At 34.8% G+C, this 9,820-nt stretch overlaps 1 protein-coding gene across 2 annotated transcripts in view; it reads left to right on the top strand.

Annotated features, from left to right (window-relative positions):
- The first annotated feature begins 702 nt into the window (after positions 1-702).
- Positions 703-9,820, top strand: part of LOC128990329 (tenascin-like) — a 201,177-nt gene continuing 192,059 nt past the window's right edge. For both annotated transcript variants that reach the window (XM_054412665.1, XM_054412664.1), the window contains exon 1: positions 703-819. In XM_054412665.1, coding sequence (XP_054268640.1) covers positions 765-819 — 55 coding nt within the window. In that variant the 5' untranslated portion in view covers positions 703-764. The remainder of the gene's footprint in view (positions 820-9,820) is intronic.

Here is a 9,820-nt window from a genome sequence, read left to right as displayed (position 1 = left end):
TTTATATGTTACAATCAAGCATTATTGTTTGCATAATGTGACAAAATGGTTAAATGTGCAGATCTGTTTAAATCTTCAACATGATCTATGTTTTGACTTCATAATTTTCAAACAGTAGCCTCACAGTGTCCTTAACAGTGCTGTTGCAATATGTAAAACTTAATGGTGTCTCGTGATTTATGCAAATCCTACCTTGACGTTGTTAGATTAAGTTAAGAACTAAAATCATATTAGAAACACCAAGATTACCCACAAAATTTGCTTCATAGTATTAGTTATGACCAACTGTTACTGTGTGACAAATCAGCATAGTACTGTTGAACATCATATGAAAACCTCAGTACTGTTAAGAATCATTCAGTGTAGGTAGTGCTAGCTAAAGTAAATAATAAAACATTATTAAAGTACTACTGTAGCAGGACTGAACATCTTGAACAAAGCTCAGTACTATTAGATAGTATGAGCCTCACACAACCACCAATTTCAAATCGATGTACCATACCATCTCATGGTAGAACTTCTGTATTCAAGAGTCAATGGTAGAATATATGTGGTACTGCTGATAAAGAACCACAATGTCATGGTTGTAACAATGTTCAACCACACAATGTAGCCTCTCACACATTCTGGGTACTCTGGGGTCAGTGATAAAAAGGTCACATCATCGGCTTGTGTTTCTCTTAGCTTGCTCCGATTACATTTCTTATCTTGTTTGTGTCTGGAGGTCTGAACAAAGAAGTAAGAAGTTCTCAGTCGGCTCCACAATGGGGTCCACTACTGTTGCTTTAAGCATTTTTCTCACTTGTTACCTAGTTTTTGGTAAGTTTTAAACTTAGGATCTCTGTAGACCTACTCCTATTTGAAATTATTGAATAGTATTGACCATTGTACTTCTACATACTTCTCTACCTTTAAGTTGTTGAATTATATTAACATAGCATGCTCAGTGTAAATGTGCTTGTTGCTATGATTGTTAGTGGAAGGGTATTTGCGAGTTAATTTCCTGCATTTCCATACAATTTCCTATGGAAGTATAAAATGTTGCTAGGGAAACAGTAACCTAACCAGTTAAGCTTGGGAATAGCAAAATTTAATTTGATTATCTCTTCATATTTGTTATTGGGTTCGTCCAGAGCGATGAATATCTCACAGTAACAATCACAATTTGTTGCTGGTTTACTTCAAATTGTGAAGACTATCCTTCATATCTTGAACAAAGTTTGTAAACCAAAACAAAAAAATTGCCTAGTTTGATAAGATAGTTCCACTTATAGTTATGAAATAATTTGTTACTAATGCAGTTTTAGGAGTGATTTTGTATGGGCACAAGTAAAGGGATTATGTAAGGTTTTTTTTATATCCTACCTTCACATCCTAGGACGCTAGTTCTAACCGTTGACTAGACTACATAATATAGTCAATGTTCTAACCTGGCCACAACTGTTTTACACATTACTTTAGACTAGTCCTAGAGGATTGCAGCATATCTCATAGATGAAATCCATCGGTGATTGGAGGGATTTTAACCCGGGACCTCAGGCACCGAAGCCCCTTGCTCTACCTCTAGATCAGCTTGCTCCCCCGAGGGTATGGCGTAGAAACAAAATTATTAGAATTTAAGGAAAACACAAAAAAACTATTCATTTATTCATTATCTTGTAAAAAAACACTCCTTAAATTATTCTATACTAGCTGTGTGCCCGTTCTACGCACGGGGATCTTATAGTAGTCAGTTGAAACCTTCTTATATTAAGATTAAGAACAGCAATTAGTTTGCATATTTGCAGATATGCTGGCAAAACTATTATATATAAACCTTCGTAAATGCAGTATCTGACAGTTCAAGCCAAAATAAATGCTTCGCAATTAAATGTCACCCGGATCGTGTTGGTCCATATGTCCAATGATTAAACTAAAAAATGTTTTATAGATCCATGAAGTGTAGCCCTAAAATAGGCCTATAATTGAAAGATACTTTCCACATCGGTTAACTTAAACGTATTTAAAGTACTACCTCAACCTCACCATTTAACACTTTATTCCGGTTGACATTTTCAGTATCAAAGGTGCTCTTGTCCATTCCGTGAAACACTGAGAAATAAGGACATCAATGCGTTACCAACATACAACAAAACAACACAATACAACAATCCAACAAAGGCCACGAACTATTGATACATAAACAATATAAAGGCGTAATCAATTCATGATGGTTTGCCCAACAAATGTTTTACTCAAATAGGTTATCATTTTCTTAGCATACTGGGTAAGCTAAGATTTGGAATCCAGACAGAAAAAGCAAAACTTATACAGAGTTAAGACATCACTTAAATTGAATACGGACGGCTCTAATAAATAAGGTGCAACACCAACGATATCAAATTTGTAAACTACCCGTTCTAAGGAAAAGAACCAGTACCTACGTAAGAACCTACCTAAGAACTATAGTAAATCGGACCAATTAAATACATTAATATCTATTCCCGAGGTTATTGATCTCTTGCTTTTGGATTTTCTCGTAAAAAGTTATAGCGTAAACTTATCGGTGTCAGTTTGAAAAAAGAGCAACCTTATCCAAACAACTTTTTGTTATTTAATAGATTACGCATTCTCTAAACAATGATTAGTATATCTATTAACATTAGAAGGAAATGTGACGAAAATCACACAATGTTGGGGTTTTGGTCATTTGTAATTTTATTTTTTAACTAGGTAGGCCATGTATTCTATGGAAAAGTACCGGTATCAAGGATCGTCGTCAAAAAGGTTGTTATGAATAAATATGTAGGCTTACGTACCCAAGATATGAGCTATGGGCCTATTGGCTGTATGGTCCAGCGATTGCATCACACGGTGAGTAGAAACAGAAAGTGACACATTGGAAAAGCGAGTTTAGCACTTCCTCTGTTAAACCTCTGTTACAATCACCCACTGCAGTTGTGATTTTTTACTTTACACAACCGCCATTGAAGCGCCGTCAATGAGTGGAAACCTTTTTTGTAAGCTATTGGCGACGATCATTTCAGTGTCACAGCCCTATACAACACTGATTCAAGGTCTTCTTCTTTCTGGTTGTCAAAACTCAAGAAACATTTTATACTCAAAGAATTTCTGGTTCCGATTTGGACGATGTCTAGTTATTTAATTTCATTTACGGTTACACTATTAGACTATATTATTGCACTTGCGATTAATTAAATCCGTTATGTAAGAAAAACGTTTTTAATCTCACTTGGTTGGGATTTGCTTTCAAAACGTGATTCTAAATAGTTGCGGTATTTGTAAACAACATTTGTAAACATGTCATTGACAGCTAGAAAAAATAATCTTGATCCGAACAGCTGTTCGTTATTTCATAGACGATTATGTGATAAAAATTGAACAAAAATTTGACAAAAATCGCACAAAACTGCATTTTTGAACGTCCGTAATTTTATTTACAAAGTAGTGAGGCTATATTTAAATCACTAAAGACACTCTCGCCAATCCAGTGAATACATTAAAATGACTTGGATCTTGATATGTACTCTGGTTTTCACGGAGAAGATTGCGTAAAATGCCATCTTGAGTGTTACAGACAAAGGGACAGACAGACAGACAGACAGACAGACAGAAATTGAGATAAGACTCGTTTCTGCTTCTTTAATGTATAAAACGTAAAAATAACCTAAAAGTATATAATTCTGAGCAATGTACAGACAAAACTCTAATTTTATTTATATAGATAGATAGAGACAGGGTTTGAAATGTGCACCTTTTGCAAGTTGCTTGGTGCACGTTAAGACTGTATTAGTTATTTTTTAACAACTAAGCTCAAACTTAAAAAAAAACTAAAATAGGCCCCCAAATCAAATTTAAAAAAGAATTTACTGGTGCAAGCAAAGAAGATCCATTGAGATTAAAATGGGTATGACAGTCTTATATTGGCAGTTTACTTGGCTGCTGTCCCAGTTAGTTGTGACCATTGTGTACTTCACCAACAATAGCTCTTCCTTGACCTTGAACTTGGTGACAGAGATAGTGTGTTTGTGTTAACCGATAACTTAGATAATATTCCTTGTCACTTGGCTTATCAAGGGCAGAGTGGAACTTATTTACTTAAATTATGAGCCTTGGAAAAACAATTGTATTTGCTCTCTTTATAAACGATATGTTACAGAAATTAAATCAGTTTATTTATTTGTGGCCGTGAGACTAATTTTTGAGAATTGTTAAGAGCACATTTTCTTGTGAAACTGAATACTTGGTTATTATTAATAGAAGTTTTAAAATCAAATTCAGGCAGGATAAATCAATCTCATTTTTTGCTAAGGTAGTGTTGGTGCTCAGAGCAGCAGTTGGTTATGGGATGATGTATTGTAGGTGAAGTAATTGACTACTACTTGGATTTTGGATTTAAAGAGTGTTTTCATAAGGTGTGTTGTAAGGTGCTACGGCGGCGCGCCGGGGTCGCGGCCTTCCTATCTGAGGCTCTCCCGTACTACACTCCTCTACCGTATCGCCTTACAAATAAAATGCTCGGAATCGCTCAAGTCGAGCTGGGAAACTCCAAGGTCCTTCCGCTATTCACTTTTGAACTATCCGTCTTTTATTGTCTGATAAAGCTCAGAGTGACACCTCACCACACAGGGGGTCAACGATGTCATCACACTCATCATCGCTTTAATAATCACTTTTAAAACAATTGCCAACGCAGTGTTTGTTCTCGCGTGTCTCGTGCCAGGCTAATTTCCCGGTCTTTATCAAATTAACCAACTCAGTAAACTATACTCCGTTCAAACAGCCGTGGCACCTGACGGATTAGGAGACCCCATGGAAACCCTTGGGGCCTCCTAATCCCTCAGGTGCCACGGCTGTTTGAACGGAGTATAGAGTATCACCCTAATTGCCAGGCTAACTCGCCGGTCTCTTTTAAAGTAAAAAGAATTTAATAAACTAAACTAATTCCCTACTGGCCAGGCTTACTCGCCGGTCTTTCTAAAATAAAATAATCGACTAAAATCAAACTTGAAATGCCAGGCTAATTCGCCGGTCTTTATTGAGCGGAGCGAGCGAAGCTCTTATACGTCGACTCTTACGCATTTCGTAATACGCAAACTCCTCCTAGACGGCTGAATCAAATCAAATCAAATCAAATCTTTTTATTGTCTTTCAGCTCTACAAAAGCAATTGACATTGTCAAATGGTATCTTATCATTGAAGAATTAAACATAGTCATAGCATAAATAACAGGAAGCTTGATCTTAAATAAATTATTTAAAAACTTATATCTAAAACCTCTAAGGACAAGAACTTATCTACAGAGTAAAAACATTTTAATTTTAACCATGATTCAAGGACTGTTTTGAATTTTTTTATTGGAATCGTTACTGCAGAAGGGGGCAATTTATTAAAAAATTGTATACTAAGATATTTGTAGCTATTGTGTGTAAGTGTAAGTCTTGTAAGTGGTAAGTTGAGATGATGGCTATTTCTTGTGTAATGTTTATGTATGTCAGATTGGATGCTATACTGGTCTATATTCTCTTTTACGTATAATAAGCAATTTAAAATGTATAAAGATGGAAGCGTTAGGATATTTAGGGCCTTAAAATCTGCTTTGCAATCTTCCCTGGGCATTGTTCCTCTAATGCACCTGACTGCTTTCCTTTGCCATTTGAAAACGGTTTTGGCTCCTACAGAGTTACCCCATAAGAGAACACCATATTGTAGGTGAGAATGGAAAAATGCGTAGTAACAATTTAGAATAATTTGTTCACTTACATTGTTCTTTAATTTGTTAAATAAAAATACAGTTCTAGCCAATTTACTACATAAAAAGTTTGTATGCTCAATCCAATTCAGCTTCTGATCAATATGGATTCCTAGCAATTTTACTGATTTATTGTCATTAGAATTTATTCTAAGGTTAAAATGAATTTCTTCTGTTTTTGAGTTGTTAATCCTTAATTCATTTCCCCGAAACCACTCCTCAGCCAACTTTAACACCCCATCCCGTTCTTCAAGTGCTTTGTTCAGATTTTGACCACTTGTGAGGAACGTAGTATCATCAGCATAAAGAGTGGTTTTACAGGGAACAAAACAAGGCAAATCATTAATAAAAACAATAAAAAGTAGAGGCCCAAGGACTGATCCTTGAGGTATGCCAATTTTGATTTTTAACATATTAGATCTTGAATTATTTACCTGCACCAGCTGGAAACGGTTCACTAAATATGAGCTTAACAGATTTAATGATTTTTCAACTACTCCGTAAAAAGCCAATTTTTTAATAAGAATTTCATGAGAGACTGAGTCAAAAGCTTTAGCCAAATCAATTAATGTTGCAGACATATTAATTTTACCATCACAACCGTTAAAAATATCTGTGATTATGTTTTCCAAGGCCTTGATTGTGGACAAATTTGATCTAAAACCAAACTGACTATCACAGAACAAGTTATTTTTTTCAAAATATGAATAAATTTGTTGGTGTAGACAGTGTTCTAATATTTTAGAAAGAATTGGGATTAGAGATATCGGTCTGTAATTATTTGGATCAGTTTTTTCCCCTTTTTTGAAGATTGGTATTGTAACTGATATTTTAAGACATTCTGGAAAAATTTCTTGTTCAATCATCATATTATATAGAATGGTAAGTGGATATATCAAAAGAGGGCCTATCTTTTTGATTACATAATTGGAGAAGCCATAATAGTCTTCAGCCTTAGAACTACTTAGTCTATTAATGGACTCTATAATATTTAATTGGGAGATTGGTGACCATTGGAATTTAGTATCAACCTTTCTTGAAGTTGAGAGTAGAGCAATAGGGTCCCTTGCACTTTGTCTGTTAAGTGAACTGTTATTATTCAGTGGTAAACAAGCAGAATTTACAAAACTATAATTTAAAACATTTATATCAATTGGAACAGAATTTTCCATCTTAGAATCATTGATTTCATTCTTTATTACATTCCAAGCAGCCCTAACTTTATTTTTTGAATTTGCAATGTACTCATCATTAACCTTGCGCTTAGACAATTTTATTTCATGTCGATAAATTTTTCTCAGTCTTAAATAATTTAATCTATTTTGTTCACTTAAGTGAGACTTGTCCTTATATATGAGAAGCATTATTCTTATCCTTTGGAGGCGATCAGTGTACCACTTAGAGCTATGTTGAGATGCTTGCTTGATATTGTCTTTATTGTTTAATTTAGTAACAATGGGACAGTTTGATTCAAAAATTAATTTTAAATTGTTAATAAAATAATCAAAACATGCATTTATATTATTATTAAAGGGATACAATTCATATGACCAGTCAACCATATTTAAATCATTTTGAAATGAATTAATAGCTTTGTCACTTAATATACGAAATTTAACCTCTTTCCTGCTCTTATTGAAAAAACTACTCATCTTTAACCATAATCCGTCATGATCAGATAGACCTAAATTAATACAATCAAAAGTAAAGTCTATGTTTGTTAAGTTACTAATTATATTGTCTAGACATGCTTCATATCTAGTCGGTTTTGAGTTGTGACAACAACAATTAAATGACTTTAACATATTTAAAAACTCATTTACATTTTTTTTCTTTTCTCTAATGTCAAAATTTATGTCTCCTGTGATAATTATTTTACAGTGTTTGTATTTTGATAGTTCCAATAACATACATTCAAACTTATCAATAAACATTTCTTCACTAGTAGCTGGAATCCTATATACAGAAATAATTATAGTTCTATACTGTTTTAAGATTATTCCACATGCTTCAAAAACTGTTTCAATACAAATTTTACTTAAATCAATTGTTTCATATTCCAAATCTAAGCTTTTTTTTAAATATATGGCAGTGCCTCCTCTAATTGTGTTAACTCTACAGTAAGCAACTGCTAACCTAAAATTAAAGGGAACGGACAAGTCAACATTAGAATCTTTCAACCAGTGCTCGTTAACACATAATATGGAGCAGTTTAAAATATCCAAACAATATTGCAGCTCATTTAATTTGTTTTGAATTGATCTTATATTAATGTGTAACAACATGAGATCATTTCTATCACAACTTGGGATGTCATTTATTTTAGGATGGTTATTACGAATTTTGTTTATCGAGCTATCAGTTGAGGCTTTATATTCTGTAAAAAAATGTTGTTGTGACCAGCTATTCTACCACTTAGTATACTATTTACAAAATCTTCACTTTTTTCATCACCACTAGAGGCCATATTTGCATTTTCACTACACTGTGTTGCGGAGTCAGAGGTCAAGGAGGTAAGTTGAGTCACCTGGTCTGCTGTAGTGCTGAGTAGATCACCCTTGTCTTGTTGCTGGTTGTCCTGCGTTGATATTCTTCCTTCTGTAACATTCCGTGGTTGAGGTTGTGCCTGCTTCGGGTTCAGAGGGAATGATGCAGAGGATGTTTTGTTCACAGACTGAGTCTCGGATGATTTGTTGGTTTTATGGTGGGATGATTCCGTTGCAATGGCCTGTGTGAGGTTCCTTACAAACTCAGAATATGGCTTTGTGCTCTTCTGTTTACTTGAAATGTACTTCTTTGAGATGACAATAATTACTGATGCAGCAGTGGAGCTTTGGAATTCAACTATATATTTTGCAAAGTGTTGTGGTAAGACACGGTCCCTTGAGCATCCCAATGGAGAACAGATGAGGGTCTTGAAATTTTGTTTTTTAAATTCTTGTATCAACTGCTGAAATGCTTTATTATAGAGCTCATAATTGGTGTCGCTGGGTTTTCCGTAGAATTTTGACTTTGTAACCAAACCAAATACACTAGCTCCACTTTTATGTTTTTGTAGCGTTAAGTTTGAGTTGCAGTAGTCAGCAGTTGTTGGCTTCCCAAAAAGCTCCTTGAACGGAACCGCCACTCCAGCACTCATATTTTTGTCGTGATCAAGATCAGCTGATATGCAATGGGCGAAAACTATGTCCTTATTATTTATATGATCTTTAATAACATTTGTCATGTCTGCTTCCAGTAGTTTAATTGTAGGATCACTAGTGATTGAAACTGCATTGTCAGAATTTGGTAGACAAGGTGGTGCTGAATATGAAGTTGCATTCTGCTGTGGTTGCTGTGGTTCTGCTGTGGGATCTCCAGGAACTTTAGGTAGTTTTTTATCTCCGTGATACCAATTTTTTAGGGCATTTATTATGAGGAACGCAATTTTTGACTTGCCACGGCCATTAAGGTGCAGTCCGTGCGTTGTAAAATGGAAGCGCCGAAAATCATCCAGATCTATTACAAAGAGATTGTCCATTTTGTAACTCAACTCTCTAAAATATTTATTCATTAGCAGTATATCTAAGTTGTCCGGATCATTTTGTGCTTTGTCATATCTAATAGGGATTGTACAAAGGAAAACTGGCCTATGTTTGCAGACTGATTGTAATTTTTCTTCTAGTTCTTTATACAAAGTAGGTAAGGTGCCGTTCAGACTATCATTGGTGCCCCCTAATATAATCAGAGGGTTGTCTTTATCAATAGTAGTTGACTCGAGTACTTGTAGAAGAGTGGTGTTAGCTCTGACGTAGCCAAAAGTATTTATTTTTTCAGAACTGAATTTTTGAATTTTCCAGGCTATATGTTTACCCTGGCTGTCGGCACAAAGTGTTGTCTTGACATTTGGGCAAATATCAGTTTCAGATATCATGGTTTTTGTGTTGTGTGCTTTATTTACATATTGTAGGGTATTTTGCTTTCCTAGTGTACTCTCATGATTTCTTTTTCTCCTCTTCATGTTAGCAGGAGGGACGGTGGGCTTCTGTGTACAGTTCATTGGAGTTTTATTTTCTTGTTCAAGTGTAT

Source organism: Macrosteles quadrilineatus, unplaced genomic scaffold (genome assembly GCF_028750875.1).
Source record: "Macrosteles quadrilineatus isolate MER2022 unplaced genomic scaffold, UCM_ALF_1.0 Scaffold_3__2_contigs__length_128488019, whole genome shotgun sequence".
Taxonomy (NCBI): domain Eukaryota; kingdom Metazoa; phylum Arthropoda; class Insecta; order Hemiptera; family Cicadellidae; genus Macrosteles; species Macrosteles quadrilineatus.
Note: the sequence above shows the minus strand (reverse complement) of the source record. Positions and strands in the feature narration are given on the sequence as shown.